Source organism: Staurois parvus, unplaced genomic scaffold, assembly GCF_062004578.1.
Source record: "Staurois parvus isolate SC_StPar_1 unplaced genomic scaffold, SC_StPar_1.0 ptg000633l, whole genome shotgun sequence".
In the NCBI taxonomy this organism is placed as follows: Eukaryota; Metazoa; Chordata; class Amphibia; order Anura; family Ranidae; genus Staurois; species Staurois parvus.
The window spans coordinates 562938-580717 of NW_028318429.1; the positions used below are offsets into that span (position 1 = coordinate 562938).

At 47.4% G+C, this 17780-nt stretch overlaps 1 protein-coding gene across 1 annotated transcript; it reads right to left on the reverse strand.

Moving 5' to 3' along the window:
- Positions 1-2416: 2416 nt before the first annotated feature.
- LOC149449305 (E3 ubiquitin-protein ligase TRIM39-like) lies at positions 2417-4822 on the reverse strand. The gene has a single exon (XM_089693436.1). It carries the CDS (start codon positions 4811-4813, stop codon positions 3221-3223), a length of 1593 nt encoding a protein of 530 aa, XP_089549562.1. The 5' UTR covers positions 4814-4822; the 3' UTR covers positions 2417-3220.
- Positions 4823-17780: the final 12958 nt, after the last annotated feature.

Below are 17780 nucleotides of genomic sequence, written 5' to 3' on the forward strand. Positions count from 1 at the left end.
TCCTGTCCACAGTCTCTGACCATCTCCTGTACAATGTCCACAGTCTCTGCCCGTCTCCTGTATCCTGTCCGCAGTCTCTGACTGTCTCCTGTATCATGTCCGCAGTCTCTGACCGTCTCCTCTATCCTGTCCACAGTCTCTGACCATCTCCTGTACAATGTCCACAGTCTCTGACCGTCTCCTGTATCCTGTCCGCAGTCTCTGACCATCTCCTGTACAATGTCCACAGTCTCTGACCGTCTCCTGTATCCTGTCCGCTGTCTTTGACCGTCTCCTGTATCCTGTCCGCAGTCTCTGACCGTCTCCTCTATCCTGTCCGCTGTCTTTGACCGTCTCCTGTATCCTGTCCGCAGTCTCTGACCGTCTCCTGTATCATGTCCGCAGTCTCTGACCGTCTCCTGTATCCTGTCCGCAGTCTCTGACCGTCTCCTCTATCCTGTCCACAGTCTCTGACCATCTCCTGTACAATGTCCACAGTCTCTGACCGTCTCCTGTATCCTGTCCGCAGTCTCTGACTATCTCCTGTGTCCTGTCTGCAGTCTCTTACTAACTCCTGAGGTGGAGCTCTAATAGGAAGAGGTGGAGCCTAAACGGGAAGGGGTGGAGTTTACAGATGAAGGGGTGGATCTTAAACAGGAAGGGGTGGGACAAATTTAGATAGGGTGGGTGTCATTTCAGTCTTGCCTAGGGCAGCACAAAACCAACATACACCACAGGGATAATGATACCCTTGTTGGGGTTTCTAGCACCTGAGTCCATTCCTCACCTTCTGTCGAATCAATATCCTGTCTCCGCTGTAGGAAGCGGCATTTACAGCCATTTGCAGAGCGGAGTATGGATCCCCAATGAAGCCTCTTTTGGAACAAGATGTGGAAGTTGCCATAGTTAATGGTGTAGAGGGGTTCTACTTCACTGAATGTAACTTGTCTTTGACCATTGTACTTTCCTTTACCACTTGAGCTCCAGAGGATTTACCCCCCTTAATGACCACGCCTCTTTTTGTTACTCGGCGCTGCACTAATTCAACTGATAATTGCGCGGTCATGCAATGCTGCACCCAAACGAAATTTAAGTCCTTTTTTTCACACAAATAGAGCTTTCTTTCGGTGGTATTTGATTACCTGTGCGCTTTTTATTTTTCACGCTATAAACAAAAAAAGGCCAAAAATTTTGAAGAAAAACGATATTTTTTAACTTTCAGCTATAAAAAATATATAGTAAACTCAAAGTTAGTTCTAAATTTAGGCCAAAATGTATTCTGCTCCATGTTTTTGGTAAAAAAAATTCCCAATAAGTGTATATTGATTGCTTTGTGTGGAAGTTATAGCGTCTACAAACTATGGTATATTTACTGCAATTTATGCCATTTTTTTGCTATACAGCGCTGCGCTAGTTTAACGGACAATTGCGCGGTCATGCAATACGGTATATAAATTAAATTTACATCCTTTTTTTCCCACAAATTGAGCTTTCTTTTGGTGGTATTTGATCGCCTGTGCGGGTTTTATTTTTTGCGCTATAAAAAAAAAGGCTGACAATTTTGAGGAAAAAAAACAATATTTTGGACTTTTTGCTATAAAACATGTCCAGTAAAAAAAAATTTAAAAATCAAATTTAGTCATAAATTTTGGCCAAAATGCATTCTGCGACATGTCTTTGCTAAAAAAAAAACCCAATACGTGTAAATTAATTGGTTTACGTGAAAGTTATAGCGTTTACAAATGGCGGGAAAGATACTGGGATTTTTAGTTTTTTCTATACTAATAATGGCAGCGATCAGCGACTTATGGCGGCGATCAGCGACCTTTTGGCGGGACTGCAGGACTGCAGTGGACATTCTGCCATCGGGGGGTACTGACTTGGGGTCACTGACATCCCCAGTGACACCAATACAGTGATCAGTGCAAAAAAAAAAACCACTGATACTGTACTAATGGCACTGGGTTAAGTTTATAATTCAGGGAAAGCGTTAACTGTGTAAGGGGAGTGTTTTACTAGGGGGTGGGGGTGTGTACTACATGGGGACACGCTGATCGGGAGAGAGAAACTCTTCTGTCCCGATCAGCGTGTCCAGAGCTGTCAGGGAACTGACAGAAAGCACAGCTACTGCAGCTGTGCTCTCTGTCACTGATTGCCGCCGATCGCCAGGACATAGCCGGTAACGACCAGCTGTGACCCGGCGACTGACATCCGCGGCTGTGATCGGCGGGACAGGTAGGACGGCGGCACGCCTCGCGCGTGCCCCCTACACGTTTTAAAACATGGTTTTGCCCAGCAGTGCCGCCCTGCCGCCGTATTTCTACAGTGGCTGGGCGGCATGTGGTTAAATGATGGAGGTAGGAGTGGTGGGGGGACCTTTGGGCTCATCCCAGCTGAATATCCACAAATTCTAAGGAAGCAGAAGCCGCACTCCAAGTTCCCATCTCATACTTAGCTTTATTGATACAAAACCATTTTGCACAAACATCTCACCCAATGCGTTTTGCTCCTGAAGGAGCCTAAAGCAGAACTTAGCTGTATCTGGGCACCACAAACCAAAAACACTCTTTTTTTTTTTATTTCAAAGCAAGCTCCCCCATCCATCCCCAAGAAATCACTATGAAAAACACTCAACTAGCATTTCTAGCAGTGGCCATATTGAAAAAGGGCAGATGGTTCATGTAGCACCTGGAATCCATCTGCCCTTACTGAGTTGACACCTGAGATAATCCGTACAATGGACACAAGAGGCCGGTACACTGTTCAAGGTTGGCGAAGGCAGGAGGGCGTGCTTAGCTGCGAAAGGCCCCTCCTCCCTTCCTCCATATTAATGGAAAAACTTGCCCTTGAAGACTCCTGGGATGTATGACATCATTTTGGGCTAGGCCAGGAATCAGGAACCCACAGAATTAATGAAAAAGTTTTAAATGAGTAAATATAATATACCTTCCTAACTATTTATTAACGGCAACAGCATAAGGATTCATCAAAGTTCATTCTGATTGAAAGAATAAATTCCGCTCTGAGCACAGGAACCAGAGGTGGTAAATGGTTTGTTTCACCCCTGTAAACTGATACATCTGGAAGAGAGCTTATTCTTGAAAAACAACAGACTTACTGGCCAGATCACCAGATGAAAATACAAGAAAGAAGACTAAAAAAGAAAATGAATGCAGCCGTCACATCTAAGAATTTGTGAGCTGCAATATAATAAATGTTTGCTCTTGGGTTTAATACTACTTTAAGTGTCCCCAAAAATGGATTTTCCCCCTCTCCCCCCACAGATCTTCATACAACCTCCCCCTACCCATATCCCGGCATGGAGGGGCTCAGTGAAGGTGGTGGTGAAGGTGTGGAGGTGTCGGATCGGGTCACACAGATCATAAAAGGAGATCCGCCCGGCCTCATAATCCAGATCTATCCTGACTCTGGTACTGGAGGGATTGTGGGTTAAGGGGATTTGTTTACTGTCATGTATCACCACATAATGATCACCATTCCTGTACAAACACCAGGACTTCTTATTCCTTCCAATCAGTGACTGCCATCCTCTTTTGCCTATAATGGGGCAACACATCCCGACTCTCCATCTATCTGACCCCCCGACATCCACTTCCCAGTAATGTCTCCCTGAGGAGAAACTCCGACTGCTCAATACCTGATAATAATACTGAATTCTGTCTGGAGTTTCTGGACGATTCTGGTTTCTATGTGACCTGAATACAGTTTTCCTGTCATCTGATATATGCAGCTTATTATGAGCTGTGTTTCCATCCAGTAATATGTCCTCAGCTCCCTGTATATAGAAGGATACATTTACCCCTGTTATTATATCAGATAATGTGTGTAATGTGTGTGATATCCCAGCCACATCCAGCCCCCCTCCATCATGGAGGAGTCCCTCATGTCTCTCTCTGTCCTCATTATCTCCATCCTCAGTATCACACAAGTCACCTGTGTCTGATTCCTGTAGGACAGTCAGTGGATCCGTCATGTTACACAGCTCCTCAATGTCACGCATCTTCCTGGACAGCTCCTCCTTCTTTATTTCCAGATCCCGGATGAAGATGGAGACCCGCTCTGCCCTCCCGGAGATTTCCCTCAGGACTCTCTTCTCCAGGTCTTTCAGACGTCTCCTGAGATCTCTAAACAGGGCAGTGAATCTCTTGGTGTCACCAGCTGCTTCTTCTTCTACTTTCCTCCTGTGTTCCTGCAGACTCTGGACTCTTTCCTCCATCTCCTTTCTCTTTGTCAGAAGTTTCTGCAGAACGTTCCTCAGTGTCTCCTTCTTCTTCTCAGAAGCCTCATCCAGTGACTCCATCTCATGTCCTTTATGTCCTCCAATCATACAAGACACACAGATACAGGTCTCATCCTCAGTGCAGTAATACTCCAGGATCTTCTTATGGACGGAGCATTTTCTGCTCTCCATGGACAAGGTGGGGTCACATAAGATGTGTTCTGGGGACTTTTTGTGGACTCTCAGGTGTTTATCACACAGAGAAACCTCACAGAGCAGACAGGATCTAACAGCAGGTACAGGATAGTCCACACAGTGAGTACAGAAGACCCCGGACTCCTCCTGATCAGGCTGAGCAGACAGGAAATTCTCCACTATGTTACGCAGTGTTATGTTCCTCTGCAGAGAAGGCCGATCCAGAAACTTCTCTCTGCATTCAGGACAGGAATATCCTCCAGACCCCTCCTGTGTATCCAGAACACAATCAATACAGACCCGGCAGAAGTTGTGTCCACATCTCAGGTTTACAGGATCTGTATAAATGTTCAGACAGACGGAACATTTCACCTCGACTCTCAGATCAGCAGACGCCATCGCTGACAGCAGAAAGAGAAATGAAAGTGAAAGTCTCTGACACCGGGGAAGAGTGCAGTTGGGAGGTGTCACATTCTCCTACACAGGGCGAGGCTGGGCTGTGACACTTGTATTCATAGGATTAGTTATATGAAGGGATACAGATCATAAGAAGATCCCATTAAGAACAATGTACCTGTTTCAGAAAAAAATGGTTATTCTTATCCTGTATTGCATACCCCACTGTGTCCATAGGCAGAGGCATAGCAAGAGTCAGGCATGCTGGATTCATGCCCCAGGACCCAACACTGCCTCTGATTGCCCACCATTTCTTCTATTCCACTACCTGCCAGACCTGTGTAGCGCTCACCCCTGAAGGAGCCGCTGGAATTAACGAGCACTTCTGTACTTACTTCAGTGATGAACCATATATATATATATTGGATCCACAGCACACCAGTACACCTTGTGGGAAGTTTCATAACAGGTTTAATAAGACAGGTAAAACTCTGCAAACAGACAGCAAATTAACTTGGAAAATAGCAGTTAAATGCACTGAATGCACAAACCTTCTAGAATTGGCACAATAACATCAATAAACACAATATTCATGTATATACGTATATACCGGTATAGCTATAGATCTGTAACGAACCGCCTGACGGCACCCCTAGCAATCCACTGGTCAGGTTTCCCCAGAGTGCAGAGTCTAAGTCCCGGTTCACTTGTTCACCAGGGCCCCTGATGGTGGGGATGGACTTGGAGTGAACCGAGACCAGGTCGCGGCTCCTGAGTACACCCACCAGTGGTAGAGGAGCTCGCCAGAGGTTCCCGCAGGGTGAGAGCCTGATGTGAAGAGGCAGGGATACCCCGACGAGGTGGACGGATGGAGGGATGAGCAAGTGCGTGGTCAGACGAGCCGAGTCGGTAGCCGTGGGATCGGTGCGGTACAAAGCAGCGGGCAGAGAATGGTCGGGTCACACGCCAGGTCAGCAACAAGAGATCAGATCCACAACGGGGCATCCAGGAGAGAGGTCAGGCAAGCCAGGGGTCACGGCAGGAGAAATCAGCAAGGTCAGAGCAATCCGGGTCAGCAGTAATCAACAATAGCACAGGTTCAGGAACAGAATACAGGAAAGACCATACGGCAACCAGTGACAGCACAGGGAGGATTTAAATACCGCGCCCTGCGCTGGCATTGGTGCCAGGCGCGCACCCGCGGTCCCGAGTGCGCATACGCGAGCTCCGTTGCCGCGGCCGGCCAGGACCTAGTGCCCGCACACCAGTGCGAGTCGGCACACTGCGCCTGCGCCGAGCCCAACGCTGCGCAATATGTCCCCAGCTAAACTGACGTCTCTTTAGGCTCAGTCCCAAATTCACTTGTGTACTGTGGGATTGTAACACTGTGTGAGTCTATGTGTTGCACAGGCCTGTGTTAGTGAATCGGTGGAGCGCTCTTAAGGACTGACATGTCACTGGTTAGCAGTTGTTCATCACATCTAAGAAGAACAGTCTCCAGGGGTTAACTCCTTGAAGGGATGATGACTGGGGCTCTCTCTCTCTCTCTGACTAGTGTTTGCTGTTGTCAATTTTCACAATCTCTGAGGTGCCTCACCTGGGATGGTCACAAGCCTCCTCTGCGATTTCCAGCACTATGACCTTTCTCTGCGGTGGGAGATGTCGTTGCTGTTGGTAACTGCCGTCGTGGGTGACTGGTACCAATGATCACAGTTGCTGGCTTCAGCTGCTGTAGATAACCGTTGTCCTTAGCAACCTCTGCTGTTCTGGAAACAGTGTCAGTGTACTTCACAGTAGGGGCTGCAGACTAGCTTCCACATGTCCTCTGCAAAGGCCCACGTGGCTCTCCTCCACCCCCTTCCTCCTTGCAAAGCAACCTGGTCTTGTAGTTCTGTGCAGTATAAAGTTACATTGTCTGCCTCTGTGATGAAACTGCAACTCCCACAAACACTCCAGTACTGCTGAGAGCTCAGCCAATCAAACCCTCTCTGACAACATGCAATATTAAAAGGGAAATAGTTCTTTAAAAGGGAAACAGCAATGGCTCCGCTACACTCTCCCCCCACTTAAATCTTTGGGTCCTTCCAAAGGATAACTCTGTATATACAAATTTCAACAGTTTTGCAAAAATTACACGACATTTCAAATTATACACCCTTTCTTTGAGAAGGTAGACTCAATTTGCATCACCTCTTGAGGTGGGTAGGGGGAAATTCCACCAAGGTGTGCTGATGGCCTGGGGAGGACTCAAGTCCTTTGATACGTCTATGGACAGGGTGGACACCTCAGGTGATCTTCGCACAGTAGTTACAGCTTCTTCTATGCTATTACCGGATAAGTCATAAGTGAATCTCTGAGGAGGTCGCACCGGTCGCTTAGACCTTGATTCTAGAAGCCATGAGAGACCTTCATCTGCAGAATCATCTTCTAGTTGAAGTACAGGTTGAGTGGACTCAATTCTTTCTTCTTCTGGAGAAATAGGGGTTTCTTCTGAGCTGGTTCCAGGGGTGTCACTTATTATTCTGAGTGGAAGTCTCACTGTTCTCTTAACTCTCTGTTCTTTGGGCTCAAGGTGTGTCTATTCACAGGGTTCTTCATCAGGTCTAAGGTGGCTTTCTTCAGAAAATCCTCCTTTAGGTTGAGAGGCATTCTCATCCAGAAGTTCCTCATCCAGTTCAGAGACTAATGGATAGTCTTCCTCTACTAGCTCTGTGTTTTCCGGTTCCCGAGGTATGAATTCAGGTGCATCGAGCCGAAGCATTCCTGAGTTCTGGTTAGCAGTGGACGTGGATGGAGTGGCATCTATGGACTCAGATGGCCACAACCATCCAACCTCCAAATCATCATCACTATCATCTCCTCCAATTGCAGCCTCATCTGATGGTAGAGATTGAGACCTGGTGATGGGAACTCACCTGGAAGAAAATGGTTTGGGTGATGAAGTTCTCGCAGGTATTCTGACAGCTTCCCTCAGGGGCAGTAGGTGGTTTTGATGCCAGGTCTTTAAGAGCCCTGTCTTGCCATCAGGCCGGATTTGGTATACAGGCAGGCCAGAGAGCTGCCTGCAAATGACCTATTGTTGAGAACTCCACTGATCAGCTAACGTATGCTTTCCAGAGGGGCCCAGATTCCATAGCAACACCTTTTCACCTGGCTGTAAATCGTGGATCCAAACTTTTCGGTCATAATTCTTCCTGTTCCACTGACCTCTGTTATCAGAAGCTTCCTGTGCCTTTTCATAGGCTGTCTTCAGGTTCTTTCTGAGCCTATCCACATAACCCCTGTGGGATGTAGCTGAAGTTCTGTCTATCGAGATTCCGAACGCCAAGTCTACTGGCAGACGAGCTTCTCTTCCAAACATAAGTCTATATGGTGAGTAACCTGTTGCATCATTTTCATTACTGTTATAGGCATGGACCACTGCAGAGATATGTCTACTCCAGTGCTGTTTTCTGTCATATTGGAGGGTTCCAAGCATGTCAAGGAGGGTATGATTAAATCTCTCTGGTTGAGGATCCCCTGCAGGGTGGTAAGGTGTTGTTCTTGATTTCTTAATGCCCAAGAGATCGAATAGCTATTTAATGAGTCTGCTTTCAAAGTCTTTTCCTTGATTGGAATAAATTCTCTGGGGCAGCCCATAGTGAACAAAGAATTTCTCCACTAACACTTTGGCGACTGTAACAGCTCGCTGATCCCTTGCTGGATAGGCCTGGTCATAGTGGGTGAAATGGTCAGTCACTACCAATATGTTCCCTTGACCACTCGTGTCGGGTTCCAAACACAAGAAATCAATGCACACCAGGTCCATAGGGCCTTGACTTTGTAGGTGGCCCATTGGGGCAGCTCTGGTGAGCAAAGTCTTCCTCTGGATGCAGCAAAGGCAGGAGTGACAGTAACTTTCAATTTCAGCTTGCATACATGGCCTGTAGAAGCGATCCCTAACTAACTTGAATGTTCTATCAGATCCCAAATGCCCATGCTCATCATGTAATGCATTCAGCACTGTCCCTCTATGCTTTTCTATGAGGAACAGTTGCCTAGACTCTTCTGTGTCATCCAAGGGGCCTCTTTGGTAGACCACCCCGTCTGACAACTGCACTCGATTTCACTCCTTGTGAACCAATTGAGCCTTCTTTGGGGAGTTTGCTGCTTGCAAAAGTTCTGGGTGACCACTCTCCAAAGGTTTCAAAGTCAGGCAACAAAGAGGATCCTCTGTTTGCTCCTTCCTCAAGTCTTTCTTGGAAAGGCGTGCAATCCTTCATCCCACGCTTGGGTTAGGTCACAGTAGAGCCTTGGGACTCCAACAGTGGTTGCTCCAAGGGTTTCAACCCCCGTTGCTTCTCTGCCTTGGTACTCAATCCCTTGACACAAAGCCTGAATGCCTTCTGTCGTCAGTCAAGTCCACTCTTCCTTACAAGCTCCCGGGTCATGGGGTCTTCTTGACAGAGCATCAGCATCTCTATTTTCAACTCCAGGTTGGTACTTTAAGCTGAAAAGGAAACTGGAAAGTGCTGCCAACCATCGATATCCTGTAGAATCCCGTTTAGCTGTGGTAAGGACATATGTGAGCAGGTTGTTAACTGTCTTGACCTCAAATTCTGCACCATACAGGTATTCTTTCAACTTGTCCATGACAGTCCATTTCAATGCAAAGAACTCCCAACTTGTGGGTAGGGTAGTTTCAGATGGAGTAAGGCTTTGACTAACATAAGCGACAGGTCTCAAACATCCATGACATTCTTGATACAACACACCACCCAGTCCATATCTGCTGGCATCAACATGGAGCTCATAGGGCTTGCTGGGGTCAGTGTAGGCTAAGACTGGGGAATTAGTCAAGCTCCACTTCAATTGAAGGAATGCTTGTTTGCATTGATCAGACCACTCTCCCTCTATGGACTCTCGAGACTTTCTCGCTCCGTTAGCTTGCTTGACTCCCTCTGAGGCCTCTTGCTCCCTATCATCTTCACCAGCCTGCAGAAGTCCAGTGAAAGGTCTGGCTATCTTGGCGAATCCTTCCACAAACCTCCTGTAGTAAGAGCAGAACCCCAGAAATGACCTCAACTCTTGCACATTTTGGGGCCTGTGCCATGTGGTGACGGCTTCCAATTTCTTGGGGTCAGTTGCTACTCCATCGGCTGAGACAACATGCCCGAGGTAGGTGATTGATGGCTGGTAAAACTGGCACTTCTCAAGAGACAGCTTCAACCCCTCTTCATAGATTCATCTTAGGACCTTCTCCAGATGCTCCTCATGCTCTTCCATAGTACATCCTAAGACAATTTTGTCATCTAGATACAACAGTACATCAATCAGATTCATGTCACCAACAGTCCTTTTCATCAAACGGTAGCAGGGGGGCTCTAGACAGACCCACTCCTTCAGCTGGAGCCTTCTGTTCCTGAATCAACCTCTGGTACACCGAGAGCAATACAAGATGTACACTTTCAGCTGCAGTCTCACTCTCTCTGAGACATGAGGAGTGAGTAACCGTCGAACTAAGTCAGTGTTCATCCCCACAATCATGGAACTCCGAGTTGCCCCTGGAGGGCGAGGACATACAATGGCCAATGTGACAGAAGTTACTGGCTGTCCTATGACAGATGGGCCAAATTTAAGCCTGACTGGGAGAAATCCGTCGAAAGGGAGCTTCTTAGTTCCTATACCCCAGATCTCCAGATTTTCTAATTTCTACAAGGGCAGGTGTCTATCATAGAAATTACGGTAAAGTAATTTGGGCACCAGAGTCTAAGAGAGCTTTTGTGTATACACCCTCTACCTGAATAGGCACTATGGGAGAAGGGCCCACCAGCTGCTCAGAGAACCTGCCTGGCTGCTTTGGTGTGGTTTGCTCGGCTGTTTGGGCTTAAACCCCTGTTTTGTTTTGTGAGTGTTTCCATTGCTGTCTACACTGACGGTTTTGAGTTTGGTGTGCACTGATCCCCTGTGATTTGGGACCATCGGAGAATAGCTTCGGCAGCCTAATTGAGGCTTTAGGTGAGACTTGATACAAAGATTTGGGCCCCACCTGCCCTTCGTTACAGTTTGGAAACTGGAGCTAATTGACTTAATTGGGCACCCAGTTGGCTCCCTCACCAGGGCCCTCTGGAGTTTCCCACCGTCTTGTGATTTCCTTGTGGCTTGGGTGGGCTGGAACAATCACACTGATAGTGACCAACACCTCCACAATTGTAACAGACCACTGAACGAGAGTGTTCTCTTGTAGGAACATTTTGTGTTCTCTCTGCCTGGGTGGGTTTCAATACCTTTTCCCCCTTGGATGTGGCAATCCTGGCGGTCCGTAATGTCATCAACTCCATCATCTGTGACATCTGAGTCTTCAAAAGGTCTATTTCTGAACTGTCATTGGACACGTTGACCGTTCAGACCTCTGTAATCAGTGTAGATCCTGATCCTTTCTTTTTCTCCTCCAAGATGGCCTCTTCCTCCCATACCTTCTTGATAAGCTCAGGGTATCTCAGTGAAGTACCTCCTTCTAAAGTCTTCAAATGAATCCAGATAGGGTCCAAACTCAGTGCGCCTCTCAGGATCTATTTCATTCTGACTTGGTCTATATCTGTAGGCTCTATTCCTTTCTTCAGTACAATCTGATACAGCATTTTATTTAGTCGTCAAATATACTCAGACAACTGTTCATCTTCCCGCTGAAATGAATGTTCAAACAGGTAGATTAACTACGTAGCTTTCTCTGTGGGTCCAAATTCATCTTGTAACATGCAAAGATAATCATAAGCTGTACAGGACTCTTGACTGAATTTCAGATTTCTAATGGCTTCTGCTGCAATACCTTTCAAACTCTCAGTAATTCGCTGTTTCTTTTGAGCCTCTGGAACATTCCATTCTTCTAGTGCTTGCATAGCCAGTTCCATCCAGGTTTCATACTCCTCTTCCCCAGGTGGCACAGGGACCTTCCCGGAATAGAATTGCAGCTTTGCATTGCTGCCATTATTAAGCTTGTGGTCTATCAGAACTCCCAGATTCTTCTCCACCATTGATTCCCTCAGATCTTTCTCCACCATTGATTCCCTCAGATCCTTCTCCACCATTGACTCCCACCCAGATCTTTCTCCACCATTGACCCCTCAGTTGTACCCCCCTAGTATGTATGATGCATGCATATTCTGAGCCCCCAAGTGCAGAACCTTACATTTATCAACATTAGACCTCACTGGCCCCATAGTCCCCCAATTACACAGAGCATTGAGGTAGGCTTGTAAGTTGGAGACATCCTGTAAGGACGTTATTCCCCGGCACAGCTTGGCGTCATCTGCAAAGACTGAGATGGGATTTATAATCTCAGACCCGATAACGTTTATAAATATATTAAAAAGTAAGGGTTCCAACTCTGTACCCTGGGGTACCCCACTAATAACACTGAACTCTGGGGTACACCACTAATAACACTGAACCTTGGGGTTCCCTACTGACAACCCTAGACCATTCAGAGTATGAATCATTAACCACTACTCTCTGAATACCATCTTGTAGCCAGTTTTCTATCCATTTACATTCAGATTTTTCCAGCCTGTAGACTTTACCTTACACATTAGCCGTGTGTGGGGAACTGTGTCACACGCTTTTGCAAAATCCAAGTATACCACGTCCACCATCACCCCTCTGTCCAAGTATACCACATCCACCATCACCCCTCTGTCCAAATATACCATGTCCACCGCCACCCCTCTGTGCAAGTATACCACGTCCACCACCACCCCTCTGTCCAAGCATACCACGCCCACTATCACCCCTCTGTCCAAGTATACCACATCCACCACCACCCCTCTGTTCAAGTATACCACGTCCACCGCCACCCCTCTGTCCAAGCATACCACATCCACCATCACCCTTCTGTCCAAGTATACCGTGTCCACCACCACCCCTCTGTCCAAGTATACTACGTCCACCACCACCCCTCTGTCCAAGCATACGACATCCACCATCACCCTTCTGTCCAAGCATACCACGTCCACCACCACCCCTCTGTCCAAGTATACTACGTCCACCACCACCCCTCTGTCCAAGTATACTACGTCCACCACCACCCCTCTGTCCAAGTATACTACGTCCACCACCACCCCTCTGTCCAATTATACCAAGTCCACAGCCACCCCTCTGTTCAAGTATATCACATCCACAGCCACCCCTCTGTCCAAGGTTTTGCTCCCCTCCTCATAAATAGAAATCAGATTTGTTTGACAACTTCTGTCTTTCATGAATCCATGCTGTCTGTTGTTTAAAATATTGTTTCCAGCAAGAACTCCTCTCTGTGGTCTTTTCTTAAACTCTCCAGTATCTTCCCAACTATAGAAGTTACACTAAAAGGTCTATAATTACTTGGGAAAGATTTTGACCCCTTTTTGGCCCCTGTAACGGAGGCATAGGCAGGACAGAGCACACGGAGAAGATGGGGAACACACAAAGTTTTAGTGAAACAACAAAATGACAGACACTCAATGGGGAAATGGCAGGGAGGGTGATGTGTGTGCAAACTAGGGATGATTCGAGGCACGGGGGGTCTTCGGCGACAGGCAGGCAACCTACCCCTGGGCTTGGGGCCTCAGCCAAGCTCCCTCCGTGACTGCACAGCGGATTGGAGTCTCGGGCAACAGGCGGGCAACCTATCCCTGGGCTGGGGTCTTTTGCAACAGGCAGGCAATCTCCCCCCTAGGCTTGGGGCCTCAGCCAAGCTCCCTCCGTGACTGGACAGCGGATTGGAGTCTCGGGCAACAGGCGGGCAACCTACCCCTGGGCAGGGGTCTTGGGCAACAGGCAGGCAATCTCCCCCCTAGGCTTGGGGCCTCAGCCGAGCTCCCTCCGTGACTGGACAGTGGATTGGAGACTCAACAGGGGCAACAGGCGGGCAACCTACCCCTGGGCAGGGGTCTCGGGGACTCAACGAGACTCTAGCTGTGGAGTCTGGCCTCAGCACAGCTCCCACCCAGCTTTCTAGGGACATCGGGTTCACGGGGACTCAACGGGTAGCGATGGCTCAAGCACTCAGGGGCATCACAGGTAGCTATACTCCGGGCACGCCATGGGGAGGTTCAAGTAAGGGTAGTCTAGGCGTGTAGTAGGGCAGTACATAACCCAGGTGGTCTTTGCGCACAACAGAGACAGCTCAGGACACGGGTGGTCGGTGCACACAGCAGGGACAGTTCAAAACACGGGTGGTCGGTGCACACAGCAGGGACAGTTCAAAACACGGGTGGTCGGTGCACACAGCGGGGACAGTTCAGAATACGGGTGGTCGGTGCACACAGCAGGGACAGTTCAGAATATGGGTGGTCGGTGCACACAGTAGGGACAGTTCAGAACACTGGTGGTCGGTGCACACAGCAGGGACAGTTCAGAACATGGGTGGTCGGTGCACACAGCGGGGACAGTTCAGAACACGGGTGGTCGGTGTACATAGCGGGGACAGTTCAGAACATGGGTGGTCGGTGCACACAGCGGGGACAGTTCAGAACACTTGGTCGGTGCACACAGCGGGGACAGTTCAGAACATGGGTGGTCGGTGCACACAGCGGGGACAGTTCAGAACACTTGGTCGGTGCACACAGCGGGGACAGTTCAGAACACGGGTGGTTGGTGCATACAGCGGGGACAGTTCAAAACACGGGTGGTCGTTGCACACAGCGGGGGCAGTTCAAAACACGGGTGGTCGGTGCACACAGCGGGGACAGTTCAGGACACGGGTGGTTGGTGCACACAGCGGGGGCAGTTCACCTAGTCACCTTGTGAATGTATGTCTGCACTACTGTCACTTTATTTATCTTTCCATTGCAAGTGGGAACCTATGCTCATTAAGATTGTTTAATTGTGGTCATACTGCAACAAATCATTTTATGGTCACTGCCACCCAGATGTTCTTTTATATGTACATTTGTAATAAGCTTTGCATGGTTTTGTAGCGAACTAGCTGATCAGAGTGGGAGCAGAGTTCTCCTTTTCCATTTTTTCTCTTTTTATTCGAGATATTTCTCATTCCTCAGCCTCATTTCCTACCCCCCCCCTGCAGTCCTGAGAGGCAAACGTTATCTCCTGACAGATGGTGTGGGTCAACCAGGTTTGGTGCCAGTTGTCTGGGGAAACATGTAACCTTTCTCACCTACGTCTGATAAGGCAGCATTTCTCAGAGAATTGGGAAGCACTGACCCCAAAACTGTGTAAGCCCCCACATCATAAAATAGATAATAGCTTCTCTACATTCCTCAGGTCAACTGTGTGTTTCATGTCATGGATTATGACGCTGTTAGTTTTAACTGAGTTTCCCACTGGCCACTCCCAAAACGTGTAGTAAGAGCCCCCCTCCCCTTTGAGAGGGACTTTTAAGAAGAGACAAGTTAGTTTAAGATTAAAACAGATCTCCTCAGCTGAACATCGCAACAAAAGGAGATCACGAATCACCCTGCTCTGCCACTTGAATCTGCAAACCAAGGCTTAAATTGGCAAGTAACTTACCCTTGTAACTTCTTTCCCATTACCTCTTTGCTGTATCTTTATATACATATATATATATATTTTTGTGACATCTCTTTGTAAATATTTTATTGCACCTGTTTGACTCTTTTAGTAATAAATCTTTCTTTCTGAAAGTGTTAAACTGTTTCTAAGCGCTTACTTGCAATTCACGAATTCCTGCCTTTTGAAGAGACGCTACTGTGTTTGTTTACTCCCTTGCCCAATTGACCATATTGGACAGGTGACTTTTCAATCATTATAGTGTATTTCTGACAGAGTCCGTCTTCTCTATACATTTCAAGACGGTGGTGGCAGTGTGAAGGGTTAGTGGTGTAATTAACCTGACCCAGTAAAAAGCGCATTCAGGCTGCAGGCACCGATTGTAGCCCATTTTAGGTTTTAGATCGGCCGGTCCCGCGACTAACAGTAATACGTCACGCCCACGGCGTCAGACCCCAGACCTTCTCACCAAACACGTGACCGAAGGACCGGCCGATCTAAAACCACGGTGTGACGCGCGTAACAAGGCCCCACCCAGCTGCACCCTGCACAGCGATTGTCCAGCTAATGGGCTACAATCGGTGCCTGCACCCTAAATGGGGCCTTGTTACGTGCGTCACACCGTGGTTTTAGATCGGCCGGTCCTTCGGTCACGAGTTTGGTGAGAAGGTCTGGGGTCTGACGTTGTGGGCGTGACGTATTACTGTTAGTTGCGGCGATCGTGGATCCGTGACAGGTTTGACATTACCAGATCCAGAAGAGCATCATTCCTACTGGGGCCTCTATGAACTGTACCATAAAATCTTCCTGTAGTAGGTTTATAAGTTTGTGCCCTTTAACCCCCCTGGCGGTATTCCCGAGTGTAGCTCGGGGTAAAGTTTCAGCACCACAAGCGGTAACCCCGAGCTACACTCGGGAATACACTGCAGCGCTGCTCCAGGATCTCTTCTTCACTTACCTTGTCCTGCGCTCCCGAGATGTCCCTCCTGCAGTGTCCCCTATAATGTCCTCCGGCGGATGCCGGCATCTGTCTTCCGGGTTCTGTTCCCTGCAACGTCGGGACGTACGGGGGACGGAACTGGTGGGAAATTTTAAAATTTTAAAAGTCACATTCACTAAAATCACATAGTATAACATTCCTGTATCAAACCATTTCACATACATTTTGTCCCGAGTGCTTTGTCCGGCGCCCTGCCTGCATCTTTACTGTTCTTTCTGCCTGGAAACTGAGAAACGTCCATGGCGTCCAAAAAGCGTCCCTTTAGGTCAGACACGGTTTTAGACCGGCTAGAGAACAGCGATAGTAAATCAGAACCACTTGCAGAATTGAGTGATAATGATTGGTGGGGGAAATTCCTCATCAGACACTGAAAACGATTCTGCAACTGAGCTTAGCGATGTGCGAACTTGGCGCTCTATTTCACATTTCAGTGTTTTTGGTTTGATTATATTATTGAATTAAATTTATTATTATTATATTATTATTTTTTATGATTATTTATTAAATTATAATTTATGATTTCGTGTTTCAAATTTTAACATACCCGGGATGTTTATTAGACTCTTGTTCGGACAGATTTCAGTGAGTTATTCCTAAAAATTACCTGTACAGGCCTACAATAAAAAAAGACATATTTCCATGCAAAAAAATGTACCGCTTTGGGCACAGAAATATGGACATAATCAGACCGCTAGGGAGGCTACCTGTTCCTGCAGTACCATTACTCCAGTCACTTTCCGGGTAGTTACCATCCCCCATTATTATCACTGTCCCAGCCCTTGCAGCCCTTTCCATCTGTGCGAGGAGCTGAGTTTCCACCTCCTCATTAACACTGGGAGGCCTATAGCAAACTCCAATGATTACCTTTGTAGTACCGCCCCCCATGTGCAGTTCCACCCATAATACTTCAGCCTCATCAAACTCTCCATCAACTAGGTCCTCTTTCACACTCGCTCTGAGATCACTCGTCACAGAGACAGACACCACCACCTTTCCTATTTACTCCGTCTCTCGGAAAGAGAACATAGCCAGGAACATCAATTGTAAAAAATGCGGTGCGCAAAGCGGGGCCTTAGTGATGGCGTCGGCAAGCACTGACTGTGAGAAATTGGGTTTAAAACTACAATGTCCAATTTCTCACAGTCAGAAAAATGTTACATGAAAACGGAGATACCATCTTTGTCAGCCAACAACACTTTTTTCTAAAAAATGTAGATAGAAGTAAAATCTCCATTTTCATGTAGCACTGTCCTGACTGAGAAATTGGACAGTAATTTTAAACCCAATTTCTCACAGTCATTGCTAATGCTACATGTAAAAAGGAGAGATATGCCCATTGCAGATTTTTTTCACTTCTATAATAGCCCAGCAGTTTTGCAAATCCCTAGCACCAGCACAGAGCTTACCTCCATTGCTGACACTTCACTAGTAGAAAGAATGGGGGTCGAGCACTGTCAAGAGAACCAGAGAGCACACAGAGACAGATTG